Source organism: Convolutriloba macropyga, chromosome 7 (assembly GCF_964194025.1).
Source record: "Convolutriloba macropyga chromosome 7, txConMacr16.3, whole genome shotgun sequence".
Classification (NCBI taxonomy): Eukaryota; Metazoa; Xenacoelomorpha; order Acoela; family Convolutidae; genus Convolutriloba; species Convolutriloba macropyga.
The window spans coordinates 66,450,656-66,472,410 of record NC_134474.1 but is presented as its reverse complement, the minus strand read 5'-3'; the positions used below and the strand labels follow the sequence as shown (position 1 = coordinate 66,472,410).

General features: G+C 34.5%; 1 protein-coding gene and 1 non-coding gene across 2 annotated transcripts in view; both read left to right on the top strand.

Annotated features, from left to right (window-relative positions):
• Positions 1-21,755, top strand: part of LOC142343264 (carbohydrate sulfotransferase 1-like) — an 82,969-nt gene that overhangs the window by 48,133 nt on the left and 13,081 nt on the right. Inside the window, exon 4 of the mRNA XM_075395053.1 lies at positions 9,270-9,358. Coding sequence (XP_075251168.1) covers positions 9,270-9,358 — 89 coding nt within the window. The remainder of the gene's footprint in view (positions 1-9,269; positions 9,359-21,755) is intronic.
• Trnae-cuc (transfer RNA glutamic acid (anticodon CUC)) lies at positions 3,199-3,270 on the top strand. Its single transcript has one exon. It is a non-coding gene; the product is annotated as a tRNA-Glu (tRNA).

Here is a 21,755-nt window from a genome sequence, read left to right as displayed (position 1 = left end):
GACTGATGGTATTAAGTCCAGCCATTTGGCTACGTCTACTGGTCCTTCCCACAAGCCAACCACTTTCAGGTCCGTGCTCTTACTGCAGTTGAAAATGTGGTTTAAGTCAAAGTGGTGCTACTTCACATTTGGGACAGCGGTTATCAACATTGTTACGGATCCTACTGAAGTAAGAGCTTAGCAGGGGGGGGGGGGGAGTCTCCAGCTCTCAATTGTGCTAATCGGATACGTGCAATTAGTGGCAGCGTTTGTTCTTCTGCTATTTATGGTGGAGGGGTGTCTAGTGGCTTGCTGTGTTTGTTCAACTGAGTATGGACCGCGTGTCGGTGGATACCTTTCAGCGCATTTTTGTATTCTTTGCTATTTAAAGACTCTTTATTGTTTGTGTGTTGTTTCACGCAGTCCCTGTAAGTACCATTTAATGTCAGTTTCATGGGACGAAAACCGCTTGAGGAGGTTGTTTTATGATCCACACGATGGCTCTGATAACTACAGGCTAGAAATTGCTCTGCTAGCATTTCTGTGTAATCTTTAACAAGGATCTTTTCACCCTCCTTGTGTAAGTCATTGATGTTCGTCAATTTTACACAGCCAGTAATTGTGTGATGTGCGATATTTTGTTGTGTTTGCAGGTGGTTCCAGTTTTTATTGCCCATTGTGGAAGCCCAAATGGGAGCAACGTAGTTCAGGACGCTCCGACCCATAGCTTTGTAAGTCAATGGGAGTGTCTCTTTAGTGCAGCCCCAGTCGGTACCATCAATCTTTTTTAGTATGTCATTGCACTTTAGTTATTCTTTTGTGCTCCTTACATGATCCAAAATTAGCATGATACAGAAGATGACACCAAGTACTTTGACTTTCGACTTTATTGGTGAACTGTTGAAAGAGGTGTTGGTCAAACTTGGCCTCCTTGCTCCAGGTTGTGAACACAGTTGCACTTAATTTTTCAGCCAATAAATTCAGCTTTCTTGATTCTAGCTAGTCGTGTAAAATATATAGGTAGAGACATCATGTACCGTAATTTTTCAACCTGTGGGTGAGACGTAGTTAAAGTTATATCATCAGTGTAAGACTAATGTTTATCTTTAGGTGGCAGAGGAGCCTACTCAGGTAGATGGTGAAAAGCATTAGCGATAATACACCACCCTGGGGGACATGCTGTTTGATTTTTGCTCCACATTCATTTTTGGTTTTACCTGACCTGTAAGTATGAAGCAATCCCTCTTTTTGTGCAATTTGGTAGTGGTGCCTCGAGTATGTCTCTTAGTAGTAGGTTGTGATCAACCGCGTCGAAAGCCTCGGAGAGATCTAGGGCTACTAGTACAATTGCAAGGTTTACTTTGATTAAGGCCTTTTTGTACATCGTTTGTGACAATATTGAGAGCTGCCGTTGTGGAGTGATCCAGTCTGCTGCCGTGCTGACGTTCTCTTAGTGAATATTATATAGTCACTTACTAAGACTTTTCCGTTAGTTTTGCAATGGGGGAGAGGAGTGCAAATGGTCTGCGCTTTTGGATTCGTCCATGTGTAGGGGTATAACCAGGCCAAAGTTCCAGATGTTCGGGATTTCTGCACTGTTTACAGAAAGGTTTATGGTGTCAGTGAGGTATCTGAGTGCTATGAGGCCTAGATGCTGTTGTATCTGGGCCCAGTGCCTGACTTTTCTCTGTCTCATAGCTTCTTTCACTGTGTTACACTTTAAAATTCTGCTCTCTATTTCCAGTTTCCTTATTGTTCCTAGTGCATTTCTTTTCTGTTTTTCGTTTTTCTTGGACTGTTGAGTGTATTGTTGGTTAAACTTGTTTGCGCCTTTCCTCGGATCATGGTGAGGAGTTGTTTCTTAACGTCAAAGTATATGGCTCTTTGCAGGTGATCTAGCGTTAGTTGACGAAAGTCCCTTGACTGTGCTCCCGAGCATAGAGCAGTTACCTCTGTGAGTAAATGTTTGTACAAACCCGATCCATTTTTTTCGCTGTTGACTTTGAAGAAGATTGTTCATTTCATCGTTTAGTTGCGTTAATTTGAAATTCTCTTTTAAGAAAGCTTTAGAAATTTCAAAAGTTTTAATTCTTCCTTTTGGTATATGCCTGCCAGCCGCTGCATTGATGGCTTTCGTTAAGGTCTTTTACGCGTGGTAGACACTTGTTGGCCTTTGTTGTTTCTTCAGTTTTAGTTCAATGTCTTTAAAACTTGCCCAGTCAGCTTTGCGGAAGCTGCTGAAAGTTCTTTGTGATGTTGCGTGTGTGTGATGAGGTCACAGGCAATGGAAGGAACTATTGGTAAATGGTCTGAGCCTAATGCGTACTTCGTGCACCAGCCGATGTTCATTGCTATGCTTAAGCTGGCGAGACTGAACTCTGACAAAAACAGTTATTTTTTCATTGAGACTAAGCAACAAGACTACCAGAAACGCAGAGCCAGAACACAAACCTACCAACATTTTTTTAAAATCCGAATAGTGTCTAAGTCTTATTTCGTCTCAAGCTGAAACTTAGATTCATCGAAGCCTCATTAGAAACCAATGAGAACGGCCTTTACTTGGAGCACTGGATTAGAACATGAAATGAAAAACACATACAGAAAAAATCAAAAAGCTTTAAGCAATTATAAATATGGGCAATTAGAACACATCCGTATCATTTCAATACCATTCAACAAAAAAAACACTAAAAATCAAAGTTAAATTGCTGCAAGTGAACATAAACCACTCTAAACGAAAATTTGTTTAAACACCAAATTATCATGCCACTTTAAAAGCAGATTGAAAAAGTGCACGCTTATAACGTGCTCCAGTGTGACTAAAATCACAGCTATAATTTGACTTTCATTGGCATGATGAAGTAAAAAAAAAAGTGTGAATAGAGCTTGAAAAAAGACCGCGTCCCAATACAATCCAAATTCTTTGGATTGTAAACATTTCACTCCAATAAAAGTGCAAAAAAATGTCACTCATGAAATTCAGTCAATATTGAGTAAATGATTGAACAAAAATCAGATTTAAAGAGAGCTGCTTCATTTTGGAGTGTAATCAGGAAACCGCTGGCATTGCGCCCAATGGCCAGCCAATGACAACTTAAATTACCGCTGCCTCAGAACTCTTAGGATCACACCTGGGCTTAATTTGCTTGCCAGCGTGCTGTGCAGTGCTGGTAAAACAAGGCTAACGATACAATAACTTCACTTACTAGTAGCTATCAGTCCCAGATGGTCTAGCGGTTAGGATTTGTGGCTCTCACCCACAAGGCCCGGGTTCGACTCCCGGTCTGGGAAATTTTTAATTTTAAACAGTTTAAAAGACATTAAACCACTCTCAATCAACTGTACCAGATATGAGTATTTCTAAGGGAAATAACATGTTTCCACAATATTTAAGTAAAACATCGGACTGTGCGCTTCTATCTTCATTCTATCATAAAGACACATCTCGAAGTATCAGTATTGATTTTTTTTACTATAACCCTAAGGTTAGATATCTACATGCTCTAAAATGTTATATAAATTAATCAGCATTGTTATTAATATAAAAATCTTTAAATTGTGGCTGTTCGTTTTCATAGGTAAAAATAGGATTTGAAGGCTCCTATTTGTCTATTAAAAGGTACTTTCTTGTGTTGATCGAGCAAAAACACGGTTAAAACATTTTTAAAGCAAGTTTTACTGTTAAAAGTTCTTATTGAAGAGGGCAATTTGTTCCATTTTTGAACGCTTTTCAAGATTAAGGATTTGTTACTCGACTTCGTTTTCGTTTTCTTTTTTATAATAATTTGATTTGTTCTCTTGTTCTGTCTAGCGTTATGGCGACTAGAAAACATTTTAAAATTTTCGGATGTTTCCCATTGTCTTATGTCTGTTTGTAGCTTCATTAGGCTAACTTTTGAGATAAACAATTCGGCTGGCAGGATACGATCCTTAATAAGATCAATGGAGTGGTCAAATATTTGACGAAAATAACTTTTATTCCCCAATTAATTTGCCTCTTTATGCGGTTTATGTTTTTCACTGTAAGAGTTTGAACAAAAACTCCACTGAAAGAAATATGAGAGAGTACAGAGAGTACAACTGACTTGAAAACATAAATTCTTACTTTCAAAGGTATTTGATTCCATACAAGATACAAGGAACGAATTGCATTAGCCATTTTGCTTAAAACTGAGTTCAGGTGACTTTCAAAGGTTAGGTTTGAATCAATCTGTACTCCCAGATAACCACATGCATGAGCTGGTTTGATAACTTCGCCTTTAAAAAACTCTGGATCCGAATTAGTATGATTTGTAAAGAATAACATCTGTTTTATCGGCATTTAAAGTGAGTTGATTCTCTGTCAGGTATTTGTCTGTTTGTTGCGGCATTTAAAGTGAGTTGATTCTCTGTCAGGTATTTGTCTGTTTGTTCTAATATTTTTTCAATTTTTTGGGGATTATTTTCATTAGGTTCAAATTTGCATATAATACTAGTGTCATCCGCAAATTGAACAACATCATTTTCACCTTCCAGCTTTTCAGAAAAATCGTTGACATATAACAGAAAAAGAAGAGGTCCTAAAACAGTTTGGAACACTATGATTAATAGTTATTTTATCTGATAAGTCAATACCCAGTTTTACGCATTGTGTTCGATTTTCAGAAAAGATCTGAGAAGTAAAATTGTTGATTGAGAGAGGTTGAAATATTCAGCTTTCTTGAGAAAGATCTCATGTGAAATTGAATTGAAAGCTTTTGCAAGATCTAAGAACACAGCACCTGTGTCTTTGTTATCTTCCAAATTTCCTATTATTTTTCAAAAAAATAAAGCACAGCATCAGAAGACGACTTTCGAGATTGACAACCGAATTGTTTTTTGTTCAAGAGTGCAAATTTTTCAAGATATTCTACTAACTGATTAAGTAAAAGCCTTTCAAAAACTTTTGCGAAAGTTGGTGTTAAAGAAATTGGACGATAATTAGCTAAAACAAAAACATCTCCTTTCTTGAAAATTGGTGTGATGTGCGCATCACTAAGAATTGTTGGAAAAACTTTCTCTTGAATACAATCGTTAAATATAATCTGAAGATGTGTCCCAATAGCATATTTTCCGGATTTCAATGCCCAAGCATTGATGTATCCATCCCGGCCCTGATGCTTTGTTGTCTAGACTGTCAATAACTTTATAGATTTCCCTCAAAGTAAAAGGTCTAAAGTTAAACTATTGAAATTTTTGCTCTATTTTTTCGACGTTCCATGGAACAATCTGCCCTCTGTAGATGCCCATTTCGCTGAAAACTCTGTTAAAAGCGTTAAAAATTGATTTTTTTGTCTTTGGTTTTTCTACCATTCTAATCTATTTCAGTGATGTTTGGACTGTTGTTTTTTCCGATTTTTTTCTTAATGAGTTTCCATTTCTCTTTTGAGGTTTCAATTTTCTTAAAAATCCTCCGAAAATTGTTTTTGTGCTCCTTTTAACTTTCGATTTACAAGGTTCCGATACTTTTTAAATGACACAAATGATTCAGCACTTTGTGTCAATTTGTAGTCATTGAAGTAACGATGTTTCGCGGCAACTAAAAGTCGAAATTCTTTTGTCACCCAAGGTTTTTCTGAAGTAGTCTTTTTTATATTAGAAACTAATTTCTTCTCTGTTCGTGTGCTTTTCTTGAGTATTGTCAAAAAAATTCTGTTAAACTCTGCAAACATTTCATCGCAGTTTCTCTGTTCATAAACTGTTCTCCAATCTGCAAGAGCCAGATCTCTATTAAATTTTCCATCGACAAAATTTTTTGTATCTCGTTTAATAAAATAATTTTGTTTTCTAACAAAAAAAGTTTGCTCTGAAAAAAAACTACATTATGATCAATATCGAAAGGAGGTAAGCAGACTTTCCAACTATTGATTTGCTCATTAGTCGAAAAATAGTGATCTATTAAACTTCTTTTATTGTTGCTTATGCGTGTAGGAATATCAATGTTAGATAACTGTAATCCTAGTCCCGCCGCAAAATTCTGAAGGCTTTTCTTCCCATTTAAACTCAACATATCAATGTTATAATCACCAAATAAGAGAATATTATCTGTGGCTGAGAACGCATTAGAAACCTCTGCACTTAATTTGTCTATAAAGAAGTCACCCAGGTTTTGATGTGGACAATAGGAGATGTTAATGAGACATTTTTCCGTTAATGGGTTGCCTAGTCCAGCCACAACGTTTCATAACTAACGAACCGAATTTCCTCATTTTCGGTACGCAAAAAGATCAATAATTTTTCCCACGATAAACTAACGCAGCTGATATAACGAGTACTAAGCACAGGAAAACTTAATTTTTGAATAAAAAATCAACGTAATTCAAGAAATTTTCAATAAGTTATGAAAAATTCGCAAATCTCTTGCAAAACTTTTGCGAATCATTCAAACACGCATACAATTTTGGAAGTTTTTGCTCAACTAATTTAATACATTAATACAGAACAGAAAACGCCCGATACATTCAAGTTGATCAAGAAAGCATAAGAAAAACAGATAAAAAATCGGGTTCCTCGTTTGAGCTATTAGCTTCCTCAGAAGAGCTTACATTTAAAGAAATTATTAGGGTAAAAGTTACATAACTTATTGATGAAATAATGTTGGCACCCGAAAAATACTATGAAAAACTGAAACAGTGGGCGATCTCCGCTTTGGTACTAATTGATATGGTACTAATTAATTTAGCAACTATTGCTGTATTAATTGGCTGAAAAAAATGCAAAAAAATAAGATCTAATCAGCAATTGTTGTTACATAATGCCTATCTACATACAGGCGAATTTAGGCGACTGTTATGAAACTATAATTCAATAAAAACATGACTACACGGTTGTTATCGCTCCTCCAATAAAAATTGATGAACAACTCGGCGTCACCTTGGAGTTTGAACTTTTTGATGGTGATAACAACCGAGTGGTACTATTCATTCAAAATCGTTATGAAAAATGGTCCCTGTGAATGGGTTATGAAAAGTAAAATATCCAAGCAAGACAGTTGAAAAAAAAACCCGAATTGAACTTGAAAGAGAAGTCAATACAGTCAGGAGAAGCCACTTTAATTGCTAAAAATTTTGGCTAGTAGCAATTAAAAACTAACTTGTTCGAAATCACCTCAAATTGCCGTCAATACCATGAATTTGAGTCTCCTTGGTAGCTTCGGTGAATCGAACAATTAACTTAGGTACAAGGTAAAGCTCTGAAAGAATTGTTCAGCTTAATGCCATCACGCTTCAACAGTTGAAGTAACAAGAACAGTCAGTTCCGCGGTCACATCAAAAATGTTAGAACCAAAAAATAGAAACACAATACTAATACAAACGCAACCAAAATTCATAAAATTGCCCAAATAATTTGTGCAATTTTGTTAGAGAGTAAAGAAACATAATCGACTAACGGCGCAAGAATTGTTCTCGGATGACTAGAAGGAGAAGAATTGTTCTCGAATCCATTGCAACCTGATTCAGTTTGGGGGAGGGGGGGGAGGCGGAGTAACTAAATTGCTAAGGGAAGCTTCAAATGACGTTGTCACTAAAATTTTGAAGAGAAAAAATTTACCAATTTGACGCACTAGTCGTTTGTTTTTTAGCAGTGAACAGCCTTCACTTGAGTCCAGCTGCTGACACTTCAGAATGAGAGAAATTAAGATCACGCGAAACGTAAAGGTCGGGCGTAAAAGTCACTCGAAAAGTAAAACTGAGTCAAATGATACTTTTCATAAATAACATAGCCAGTAGGTAGGTGGTTGGTCCGTAGTTTAGATATGCAATAGGAACTTACACAGGATCAAAAGTTCTCAAAATTACCTTTTTACCTTGAATATCACAGGCAGTTCCCAATTACAAAACATTACAAACTAAGCTACTAAGTCCAATAGAAGTCAACATTTTAAAACAGAGGTAAATGTTTGTAAAGCAAGAAGGCAAAATTCAAGATATAAACAAATTTGCTTTAGCTAAAAAAAACCTGTGTAATCCCAATACTCCTCTTCGAGTCGTAAAAACCTGTTTAATACCAATATCCGTCTTCGAATCGTAAAACGACCAGCACGTTTACAATAATTGCTTCAAACTTCGTTCGATAACATTTAATAAACTCCGAAGAAGTCAATAAGAATTTTGCTCAACGTTGTTTCACACCGCCTAAATATTGAACTCCATGTCACAAGACAACACAATGAACAGAATCACAGGCCAACTGAAGCAGACATCATAAATCTCAAATCTGCAGTCCGCTCTTGAAAAAACAGCTGAGAGCAAACAGTCTCCAGTTGGAACATGGCTTTAAACTTCTTAACATTTCTGCTTTGCTTGATTTACAAAAATCCAGCTCATCTGATTAGTATCTTCCTTAAATATTCCTCTATGTTTCATATTGATTAATAGCCGCCCTCATCTTCTCAGCCCGCTATTATTGCGCTCGTATTTTTTTTTTACTTCGTCAAACTTTTTTTCGCTTTACCATTTTGCCGCTTTTTCGACATTTTGCGTGAAATCTTTTTGACTTCTCTAGGCTAGTTTCTCTCTTCTCTCATTCTCCTTAAAGTGAATTTGAACATCAGTTGCTCAGCAAAGCAATTCAAAATGAACAGAGTGAGTATAAAAAATTGAAGTCAGAAATAGAAACGGGATAAACCCTTAAAGCCCAATTTTAGATGCCCGCTATTTGAACGTCGTTCCTATGAGTCTTAGTTACCATCTCTTATGCTTATTGGTATTGATAGTAACCCCTGTAGCCTCTCTCTAAGAAACAGAAGTATGTTCAACTACGAAATGCCATCAAAATAAATCGGACTTAAAAAATATTTTTGTACAAAAATCTTTTTTTTTTCAATATATTCTATTCGTTCAATCCCAATCATGCTTATTGGAATCAACGGCGGCTATTTTCCGGCAATCTGCCGGGTATGTTTGTATTTCACTTTCTCCCTTCATTACTATATTTATTTTTAATTGCTTTCAAACGAAGTTTGTAGCAATTATATCAGTCCCACTGGTCTTTTTATGCGATTTTTCGCTTGATCGCTTTTCGTCCGACCCTTTTGACGTTTCGTGCTCAAAAATCGGATAAACATGTGAATGCTACAGGGCACTAAGTTCACTTAGAGCCTTACGAATTACTTATCTCTAAGTATGCAATTCACCGAAACCTCTGAAGAGACATGCATTCATGGTGTGAAGGGCGGTTCTTAGAAACCCACCCTTCCCCAATGCTCACCCCAAGCCCATATACGGGGTGTAAAAAATCAATTTGAGATGGCGATCGAATTGTTTTTTCAGGAAGAAGTTCGGAGGAGGTCCTGGCTTCGAGCAAACACCGATGAGTCTGAACCAGATATGCCAAAACTACTCAAGCATCATCAACTTCGGTCAGTGAGCTTATAACTTTTACAACCCAATCCCCCCCGGCGCACGCGCCATTTTGTATGTACTAACGTGCTATGCTACCACAAATAAATTGTGAGGCTCATAAAAATTTTTAAAAAGGAGGGGTGCAGAATAGATTAGAAAAAATTCATGCAGTTCTCATCAAAAAACTTGCTTAATTGACAGTTTGGTACAAGATAAATTCCTCTTGTCAGAGACCTAAAAAGTTAACGACAAACTTTTGAGAGACGCATACCAAATAGACATTTTGAAATGATTCGAAATATTTAATCAAACTCAATAAATATCAATTTTACGTTGTCACACTTTCGTTTAACGTCCTATCATTTCATCCCTCTATAATTTCACCACAATTAATTCAACCCCAACTTAATCCTTTATATAATTGATACTATTAACACTGGAACTAGAATAATTTGGCCATGCCTCAGCGGCACGTGGGACTTGATATGCAACTATCACAACCAAAAACGGGATCAAATTATCTGCTGAATTACGAGAAAACATGCTTGTAATGTCGACTGCTAATTTGCGGGCTGAAATGATAGAGGGGTGAAAAGAAGTAAAACCCGTTCCTACAAACGCCAATCCTGAAGGTTGCTATCATTCTCAAGTAACATCAAAAAGTCGAGCGTGAAAAAGTCACTCAAGAAGTGAAAGTGAAAGAATGTTCTAGAATGAAACGGTCAAGCAAAAATTGGATCCTTTCCGTTTGTGCCCCCCCCCCCCCGCTTAGTGGGTGCATATAATTTGCGTCCCCCAGACAAACGTTCCAAATTTTTACATAATGATTTACTATGTAATGGCACGAGCTCTAAAACTGGGGGAGCATAACGTACTGGGGGGCACAAACCGAAAAGATCCCAAAAATTTTGCATAAAAAGACTAGCACGTTTACAATAACTGCTTTAAACTTGAGAGAAATTTAACAGAGATCAACTAAAGACCTTCTAGAACAGAAAAAAACCGCTTTATTTACCTTCTAGAACCGCTTTATTTACATCTAACTCTACTAAGGATTTTTCGGATCTATTCTGTTCAAAGCTTAGTAAGCATAAATCTTTTATGACCCCCAGACGCACGTGTTATTTTCTTACATAGTAACGCGCTATATTACAACATATAATTTGTAACTGGGGGTTATAAAAACACTGGGGGGCGAAACAGAATAGATCCAATTTTTCCTATTACACGACCTGAAACAAAATTGGCTTGCATTTAGATAAATTAAATCAGTAGCAAAAACAAACACGATATGATTGAAAGTAGGCTTATACAAAACCTGAATAAATGCATCTATACTAATCAACAATATAATCAACGGATGTGAATGAATGTAATATCACTGATCAGCAGTGGTGTGTTCTATCCTCTTTAGTATCTCCACAATCTCAACACAATTCTCACTCTCCATTCTCAATTGGACACTGTCTGTCTTCATAGCAGCTATTGAGTTCTCCATTCCCATCATGAGACTGTCCATTGAGATCAGAGTCTTGTCAAGGGTAGAAAAGTCCTTATCAACGAAATAGCTTACTTTCAAAAATGACAAAATAATTCCATATTGCCAAGATCATATCAATAGAAGGTTGAAAACGTTTCATTAAAAAGTCACTTCGGTGCCACTTTTGACGACGTCATCGTCGATATGATTCAGTAGCTCTTGAGTAACCTATACTACTCGGCATTGTTTTCTGTTCGAACTGCGTGTGAGATTCTTTTCTTTGTAACAAGTTCTATTTCTTTACGGCATTTTAGAATTTAAATAAAAAACAAATATTTCAGAATTTCATTCTTTTTTTTATTTATTCAGACTTAATTTTCGGCCAATTGAAAAAAAGCAGTCAGCCATTTCCAGATTTCCGCAGAGATTTCTTGAAAACCTTTATTGATCAACATCTGTCGAATTCATTTGAAAATCGCAATATCCGCGTATGTTTTATATGTTATCTTTATGCAATCAGCTCCCAAAAATCTATCATATTGTTGTCATATTGATCATTGAAAATATTTACGCTTTTTAGTTGAATTACACATTTTTCGACATTTTACTGACCACCTCTATTTTTCAATATTTTCCTTGACCTCCTTTGTGCGCACTACAATTATTTTAAACTTAGTTTAGCGTTATTAAAAGCCGCAAAGCGATAGCTGGGGTTATTGGCCACTATCTTTTTTATTCCTCCTAAGATTTCAAACAGATTTTTATTAAACATTTTTGTGACGATCATTTGACGTCACCATCACTTCAAATCCGCTTTTGGTTAAATCGTTCTTGCAATTTCGACTGCATTGCTCGCAAGACGCTATTTTTCAATCTTAGTTGGGCGAGTTATTTTGTTGATTCGCGTGATTTAGTTTTTGGTCAAACGTGACTTACCTCACTTTCAAAAATGACTTTACTCTATCGAAATAACTTTTCTTTACTTTAATCGAAGCACATCAGGTGTTTAGATTGTCAGGTGTTCACAAAAATTGGAGGTTATTTGAGATCAAATATAACATCTCAGCAATTAGTAAAACAAAGAGAAATTTCTCGTTTTCTGTCTGATTTATTATCTTTTTGAAACTACATATCTACAAAGCTATCGCGGTTACTTTCTGACAATCTATAAGCTATGTTCAACCCATCTAGGATTCAAGTTTCATATATTCGATTTTTACACTTTTGATCAAAATTAAGGAACCTCAATTATTTTAGAATACTGTTTCTTTGTTCAAGTTTACTCTATCATTTCCAGGTCACAAGCAACTCGTTCGAGCACGCTTTAAAATGCCTCAATTTATGCACTAAAAATTTATTAGATAAAAGATGGTTAATTGCGTTTGAGCGCAGTTAACAAAGACAAATCAATATTTTTTTTTTACTTTTAACGCTCTAAAAAGACCCAATTAAACTGTCGGAAAAAAACCCAATTAAACTTGGTAAAAACTTAACGGTGATGATGTTGATCCTATTTCATTTGATGTCGGGTTTTTTGTTTTTAATTGTTGTCCTCTTTCAAGTCCTCCTTTTATTAACCACTTTTTTCTGTAAAAGGCTATCATTTGAGCGCTCAGCTTATTTCAATTTCTCTTTAGGCTTTGCATTAATCACAAATTATTTTCATTTAACTCGGGTCACAATTTTCACATCTGACTTCTGAGTGAGTTACTTCACTGTTTCAACTGAGTGAAGTTAAGAATTCATTCACCAATCTTACGACTGATAGTGAAAGAATCGAAGGTCAAAAGAGAACATAGCTGGCAGATTGCCAGAAAATAGCCGCAATAGATTCGTAGATCGGCAGTCTAAAAAAAAACAGTAAAAAAAGACAGACCAAAAAAATACGTCTTTCATTGAGGGCTGATCTGTTATATTTTGATTAAAAGTCTGTATAAGTTACTGCTGCCTCTATTAGCTGATCTCTAATAACCTTCATTTAGAGTGACACACACCCATTTGACCTTATCTCTTTGAATTAAAGTAAATAAAAGTCAATTTCAAAGTGAGGAAGTCATTTTTGAGAGTGAGGTAAGTCAAGTGTGACCAAAAAATTAATCACGCGCATGAACAAAAAAACTCGCTCCCCTAACAGCGAAAAATGACGTCACACGCAATTCAGTTGAAATTGCATGAACGAATGAACAAAAAGTGGCTGTGACGTCATATGGTCGTAACAAAAATCATGACGACGAAATAAAAAAAACATAGCAGGACAAGTCCTGAAATACAATTCAAAGAACTGAATGAAAAACTCAGAGGTACTCTACCTGACCAGCAGATCAATTGAAAAATGTCAGCCAGAACAAACAAAATCATCAAAAAATTGAAACTAAAAGAATCAAAACTAAACAAAAATATACTCATTGCTAAAACTCTTGAAACTTAAACCTAAGGAAATTTTTTTTCCCTTTAAAAATGCCTATTTCAAAAATATGTTCAATTTTTGTTTCTGAAATCGGTCCAGTATTATATCTGCAAGACCTGAAAAATATGCATTGGCCCTTGAAGATCGATTAACACGAAAATGAACATAAAATTTAGAAAAAAAGAAGTCAATTGCAAATTATAAAGAAATGTTGCTGAAAATTGTGATATAAATATCTTCAGAATAATTTCTGTGTCTCTAGAGGCTATCCAGTAACCCAATTCCAAGCTTTAAAAAATCCATTGGCTCATAGATCGATAGGCAAAAATTTTTAGAAAAAAAATTCAACTTCAAATAGAAATTCGTTCTATTAAACTGTTGAAAGCCGTTCAATTAACCCTAGCAGCTATTTAATAACGTACTATCAAACCCTGGATGAGGTCACCGGGCTACTGAGGCAAGAAAGAAAGAAATAAAATAAATGTTTTGAAAAAATTGGAAAAATCGCAAATTTTATCAAAAAACATCTAAAAGTCGAATAGTTAAATTGTTTAAAACAAATCCATTGAACCTAAAAAAACCATGCAGTAACTTTTTATCAGAACGTGGAATATGCTTTCTTGCACTTGAGAAAGGACGAATATCAAATACTGACAAAAATTTTAAGAAGCCTTAAAAAAAATTGCAGATTTTATCAAAAAAATGCTAAAATTCGAGATATTAAAATGTTCAAAACCATTCCATTGTTACTAAAAACTATGCAGTGCCCTGTTAACGAACCTCAAAGGAAATTTCCTATTCCCTGAAGCTGGAACAACTGAAAAAATGACAAAAATTTCCAAAAACCTGAAAAAAATGCGAATTGTCAAAAAAAATTACAAAAATTTGTGATATTCAAAAGTTGAAACCTATTCCATGGCAACTAAAAACTTTTCAATAAATTACTATCCAACCCCTGATGAGGTTTTCTGGCCCCTGGTAATCAAGCAACTTGAATAATGACAACAAATGTAAAAAAAAAGGCAATTTTTGTAAAAAAAAAATGCTAAAATTCATGATAGCAAAAACATGAAAACCACTCCATAATCACTAGAAACTATGCTGTAATCTATCACAATACCCTTTATCAAAACCTAGAGGAGGTTTCTAGACACCTAAGGCCAAAAAAACTGACAAAAATTTTCAAAAAAACCCTGAAAAATTGCAAAAATTAGGATCATTTTGCTTGTTTGTGTTTTTAGTACCAAAACATATAGCTCATAAATTGGTCATAACAAGCAATTTTGTCTCGCAAGAGGGCTTCATCAACTTTTAAAAACTTCAACCTAAGACTAATCAAAACAAAAAATCACAAAAAAAAATTGAAAATTGCACCATTTTGAGTCCAAAAACTCTATTTTTCAATATTTTCTTGTGTTCACAAAAATTGGAGGTTATTTGAGATCAAATATAACAGCTCAGCAATTAGTAAAACAAAGAAATTTCGCTTCTTCTGTCTGATTTATTCTCTTTTTGAAACTACATATCTACAAAGCTATCGCGGTTACTTTCTGACAATCTATAAGTTATGTTCAACACATCTAGTATTCAAATTTCATATATTCGATCTTACACTTTTGATCAAAATTAAGGAACCTCAATTATTTTAGAATACTGTTTCTTTGTTCAAGTTTACTCTACCATTTCCAGGTTACAAGCAACTCTTTCGAGCACGCTTTAAAATGCCTCAATTTATGCACTAAAAATTTATTAGATAAAAGATGGTTAATTGCGTTTGAGCGCAGTTTTTAAAGACAAATCAATATTTTTTTTAACTTTTAACGCTCTAAGAAGACTGTCGGGAAAAAACCCAATTAAACTTGGTAAAAACTTAACGGTGATGATGTTGATCATATTTTATTTGATGTCCGGTTTTTTGTTTTTAATTGTTGTCCTCTTTCAAGTCCTCTTTTTAATAACCACTGTTTTTTGTAAAAGGCTATCATTTGAGCGCTCAGCTTATTTCAATTTCTCTTTAGGCTTTGCATTAATCACAAATTATTTTCATTTAACTCGGGTCACAATTTTCATATCTGACTTCTGTGTGAGTTACTTCACTGTTTCAACTGAGTGAAGTTAAGAATTCATTCAACAATCTTAGGACTGATAATGAAAGAATCGAAGGTCAAAAGAGAACATAGCTGGCAGATTGCCAGAAAATAGCAGCAATAGATTCGTAGATCGGCAGTCTAAAAAAGACAGTAAAAAAGACAGACCAAAAAAATTCGTCTTTTCATTGAGGGCTGATCTGTTAAATTTTGATTAAAAATCTGTATAGGTTACTGCTGCCTCTATTAGCTGATCTCTAATAACCCTCATGTAGAGTGACACACACCCATTTGACCTTATCTCTTTGAATTAAAGTAAATAAAAGTCAATTTCAAAGTGAGGAAGTCACTTTTGAGAGTGAGGTAAGTCAAGTGTGACCAAAAATTTTATCACGCGCATGAACAAAAAAACTCGCTCCACTAAGAGCCAAAAATGACGTCACACACGCAATTCAGTTGAAATTCAATGAACGAATGAACAATAAGTGGCTGTGACGTCATATGGTCGTAACAAAAATCATGACGACGAAATAAAAAAACATAGCAGGACAAGTCCTGAAATACAATTCAAAGAACTGAATGAAAAACTCAGAGGTACTCTACCTGACCAGCAGATCAATTGAAAAATGTCAGCCAGAACAAACAAAATCATCAAACTAAAAGAATCAAAACTAAACAAAAATATACTCATTGCTAAAACTCTTGAAACTTAAACCTAAGGAAATTTTTTTCCCTTTAAAAATGCCTATTTCAAAAATATGTTCAATTTTTGTTTCTGAAATCGGTCCAGTATTATATCTGCAAGACCTGAAAAATATGCATTGGCCCTTGAAGATCGATTAACACGAAAATGAACATAAAATTTAGAAAAAAAGAAGTCAATTGCAAATTATAAAGAAATGTTGCTGAAAATTGTGATATAAATATCTTCAGAATCATTTCTGTGTCTCTAGAGGCTATCCAGTAACCCAATTCCAAGCTTTAAAAAATCCATTGGCTCATAGATCGATAGGCAAAAATTTTTAGAAAAAAATTCAACTTCAAATAGAAATTCGTTCTATTAAACTGTTGAAAGCCGTTCAATTAACCCTAGCAGCTATTTAATAACATACTATCAAACCCTGGATGAGGTCACCGGGCTACTGAGGCAAGAAAGAAAGAAATAAAATAAATGTTTTGAAAAAAAATTGGAAAAATCGCAAATTTTATCAAAAAACATCTAAAAGTCGAATAGTTAAATTGTTTAAAACAAATCCGTTGAACCTTAAAAAAAACCATGCAGTAACTTTTTATCAGAACGTGGAATATGCTTTCTTGCACTTGAGAAAGGACGAATATCAAATACTGACAAAAATTTTAAGAAGCCTTAAAAAAATTGCAGATTTTATCAAAAAAATGCTAAAATTCGAGATATTAAAATGTTCAAAACCATTCCATTGTTACTAAAAACTATGCAGTGCCCTGTTAACGAACCTCAAAGGAAATTGCCTATTCCCTGAAGCTGGAACAACTGAAAAAATGACAAAAATTTCCAAAAAAACCTGAAAAAAAAATGCGAATTGTCAAAAAAAATTACAAAAATTTGTGATATTCAAAAGTTGAAACCTATTCCATGGCAACTAAAAACTTTTCAATAAATTACTATCGAACCCCTGATGAGGTTTTCTGGCCCCTGGTAATCAAGCAACTTGAATAATGACAACAAATGTCAAAAAAAGGCAATTTTTGTAAAAAAAAATGCTAAAATTCATGATAGCAAAAACATGAAAACCATTCCATAATCACTAGAAACTATGCAGTAATCTATCACAATACCCTTTATCAAAACCTAGAGGAGGTTTCTTGACACCTAAGGCCAAAAAAACTGACAAAAATTTTCAAAAAAATTGCAAAAATTAGGATCATTTTGCTTGTTTGTGTTTGTAGTACCAAAACATATAGCTCATAAATTGGTCATAACAAGCAATTTTGTCTCGCAAGAGGGCTTCATCAACTTTTAAAAACTTCAACCTAAGACTAATCAAAACAAAAAATCACAAAAAAAAAACATTGAAAATTGCACCATTTTGAGTCCAAAAACTCTATTTTTCAATATTTTCTTTGACCTCCTTTGTGCGCACTACAATTATGTTAAACTTAGTTTAGCGTTATTAAAAGCCGCAAAGCGATAGCTGGGGTTATTGGCCACTATCTTTTTTATTCCTCCTAAGATTTCAAACAGATTTTCATTAAACATATTTGTGACAATCATTTGACGTCACCATCACTTCAAATCGGCTTTTGGTTAAATTGTTCTCGCAATTTCGACTGCATTGCTCGCAAGATGCTATTTTCAATCTTGGTTGGGCGAGTTATTTTGTTGATTCGGGTGATTTAGTTTTTGGTCAAACGTGACTTACCTCACTTTCAAAAATGACTTTACTCTATCGAAATAACTTTTCTTTACTTTAATCGAAGCACATCAGGTGTTTAGATTGTCAGGTGTTCACAAAAATTGGAGGTTATTTGAGATCAAATATAACATCTCAGCAATTAGTAAAACAAAGAGAAATTTCTCGTTTTCTGTCTGATTTATTATCTTTTTGAAACTACATATCTACAAAGCTATCGCGGTTACTTTCTGACAATCTATAAGCTATGTTCAACACATCTAGTATTCAAATTTCATATATTCGATTTTTACTTTATTGATCAAAATTAAGGAACCTCAATTATTTTAGAATACTGTTTCTTTGTTCAAGTTTACTCTATCATTTCCAGGTTACAAGCAACTCTTTCGAGCACGCTTTAAAATGCCTCAATTTATGCACTAAAAATTTATTAGATAAAAGATGGTTAATTGCGTTTGAGCGCAGTTTTTAAAGACAAATCAATATTTTTTTTAACTTTTAACGCTCTAAGAAGACTGTCGGGAAAAAAACCCAATTAAACTTGGTAAAAACTTAACGGTGATGATGTTGATCATATTTTATTTGATGTCCGGTTTTTTGTTTTTAATTGTTGTCCTCTTTCAAGTCCTCTTTTTAATAACCACTGTTTTCTGTAAAAGGCTATCATTTGAGCGCTCAGCTTATTTCAATTTCTCTTTAGGCTTTGCATTAATCACAAATTATTTTCATTTAACTCGGGTCACAATTTTCACATCTGACTTCTTTGTGAGTTACTTCACTGTTTCAACTGAGTGAAGTTAAGAATTCATTCAACAATCTTAGGACTGATAATGAAAGAATCGAAGGTCAAAAGAGAACATAGCTGGCAGATTGCCAGAAAATAGCAGCAATAGATTCGTAGATCGGCAGTCTAAAAAAGACAGTAAAAAAGACAGACCAAAAAAATTCGTCTTTTCATTGAGGGCTGATCTGTTAAATTTTGATTAAAAATCTGTATAGGTTACTGCTGCCTCTATTAGCTGATCTCTAATAACCCTCATGTAGAGTGACACACACCCATTTGACCTTATCTCTTTGAATTAAAGTAAATAAAAGTCAATTTCAAAGTGAGGAAGTCACTTTTGAGAGTGAGGTAAGTCCATTGTGATCAAAAAATTAATCACGCGCATGAACAAAAAAACTCGCTCCACTAAGAGCCAAAAATGACGTCACACATGCAATTCAGTTGAAATTGCATGAACGAATGAACAAAAAGTGGCTGTGACGTCATATGGTCGTAACAAAAATCATGACGACGAAAAAAAAGCAGGACAAGTCCTGAAATACAATTCAAAGAACTGAATGAAAAACTCAGAGGTACTCTACCTGACCAGCAGATCAATTGAACAATGCCAGCCAGAATAAACAAAATCATCAAAAAATTGAAACTAAAAGAATCAAAACAAAAATATACTCATTGCTAAAACTCTTGAAACCTAAGGCAAAATTTGTTTCCCTTTAAAAATGTCTATTTCAAAAAAATGTTCAACTTTTGTTTCTGAAATCGGTCCAGTATTATATATGCAAGAGCTGAAAAATATGCATTGGCCCTTGAAGATCGATTAACAAGAAAATGAACATAAAACTTAGAAAAAAAGAAGTCAATTGCAAATTATAAGGAAATGTTGCTGAAAATTGGGACATAAATATCCTCAGAATCATTTCTGTGTCTCTAGAGGCTATCCAGTAACCCAATTCCAAGCTTTAAAAAATCCATTGGATCATAGATCGATAGGCAAAAATTTTTAGAAAAAATTCAACTTCAAACAGAAATTCGTTCTATTAAAATGTTGAAAGCCGTTCAATTGCCCCTAGCAGCTATTTAATAACATGGGCAAGAATAACTACTGAGGCAAGAAAAAACAAATAAAAAAAACGTTTTGAAAAAACTTGGAAAAATCGCAAATTTTATCAAAAAACATCTAAAAGTCGAATAGTTAAATTGTTTAAAACAAATCCATTGAAACTAAAAACCATTCAGTAACTTTTTATCAGAACGTGGAATATGCTTTCTTGCACTTGAGAATGGACGAATATCAAATACTGACAAAAATTTTAAGAAGCCTTAAAAAAAATTGCAGATTTTATCAAAAAAATGCTAAAATTCGAGACATTAAAATGTTCAAAACCATTCCATTAGTACTAAAAGCTATGCAGTGCCCTGTTAACGAACCTCAAAGGAGATTGCCTGTTCCCTGAAGCTGGAATTGAAAAAATGACAAAAATTTCGAAAAACCTGAAAAAAATGCGAATTGTCAAAAAAAAATTACAAAAATTTGTGATATTCAGAAGTTGAAACCTATTCCATGGCAACTAAAAAGTTTTCAATAAATTATTATCCAACCCTGATGAGGTTTTCTGGCCCCTGGTAATCAAGCAACTTGAATAATGACAATAAATGTCAAAAGAAAAAAATGGCAATTTTTGTCAAAAAATGCTAAAATTCATGATGGCAAAAACATGAAAACCATTCCATAATCATAAGAAACTATGCAGTAATCTATCATCAAACCCTTTATCAAATACTAGAGGAGGTTTCTAGACACCTAAGGCCAAAAAACTCGAAAAATGACAAATATTTTCAAAAAAACATAAAAAAATTGCAAAAATTAGTATCATTTTGCTTGTTTGTGTTTGTAGTACCAAAACATATAGCTTATAAATTGGTCATAACAAGCAATTTTGTCTCGCAAAAGGGCTTCATCAACTTTTAAAAACTGCAACCTAAGACTAATCAAAACAAAAAATCACAAAAAAAACATAGAAAATTGCACCATTTTGAGCCCAAAAACTCCTAAAAATGACCTTTTAACCTTATATTAAGGCCATCCCAGCAGCTGCACCACTATAAGCACTTGAAGGACTACTAAAGCCCGCTTTGGGCCTCTAGATCAAAGTCATTGAAAAATGTGTGAACACACCTTAAAAAAAACACAGCGCACCCATACAAATCAAATTCTTTGAATTGTAGAACATACCCGGCAGATTGCCGGAAAATAGCCGCCCTTGATTCCAATAAGCATGACTGGGATTGAAAGAATAGAAGATATTGAAAAAGATTTTTGTACAAAAACGTTTTATAAGTCCGATTTATTTTGATGGCATTTCGTAGTTGAACATAACGTACTTCTCTTTCTTAGAGAGAGGCTACAGGGGCTACTATTAATACCAATAAGCATTAGAGATGGTAACTAGGACTTATAGGAACGACGTTCAAATAGCGGGCATCTAAAATTGGGCTTTATGGGTTTATCCCGTTTCTACTTCTGACTTCAATTTTTTATACTGACTCTGTTCATTTTGAATTGCTTTGCTGAGCAACTGATGTTCAAAATCACTGTTAGCAGAATGAGAGAAGAGAGAAACTAGCCTAGAGAAGTCAAAAAGATATCACGCAAAATGTTGAAAAAGCGGCAAAATGAGGTAAAGCGAAACATTTTTTTATTCGACAAAGTAAAAAAAAATAGGAGCGCAATAATAGCCGGCTGATCGCTGTGCGGCTATTAAAAAAATAGACGAAACAGGATAAATCAAAAAAGCCCGGTCACTAATACTTAAGAGCATTCGCCTATCAAAATGAGGGATCTATTCCGTTTTGGCCCCCCAGTGTTTTTTACGCCTCCTAGTTACAAATTATTTGTTGTTATATAGTACGTTACTATGTAAAAAAATAGCATGTGCGCCTGGGGGCGTAAAAAATATAAGCTCACTAAGCTTGGGGGGGGGGGGGGGGGGTGAAACAGAATCAATCCAAAATTAGTCACGGTAGATGATCCAACTAGTGTGGACATCAACCTTCCTGTCCAAATTTCTCTGAGATGAGCAAATTTTTCGGATCTAATGAAACTCGGGAGTAATAAGTAAGAACACTATTTGACACAAAAAATAGGTCATTTTTTACCTACTAATCGAGAAAAGCTTAGAATTTACGAGGAAAGGAAACTCAACTTGATACCTTAAGGCTGGGGTTCCACCGTGACGTATGATGCGCTGTGTTAAGGGGCAATTTGA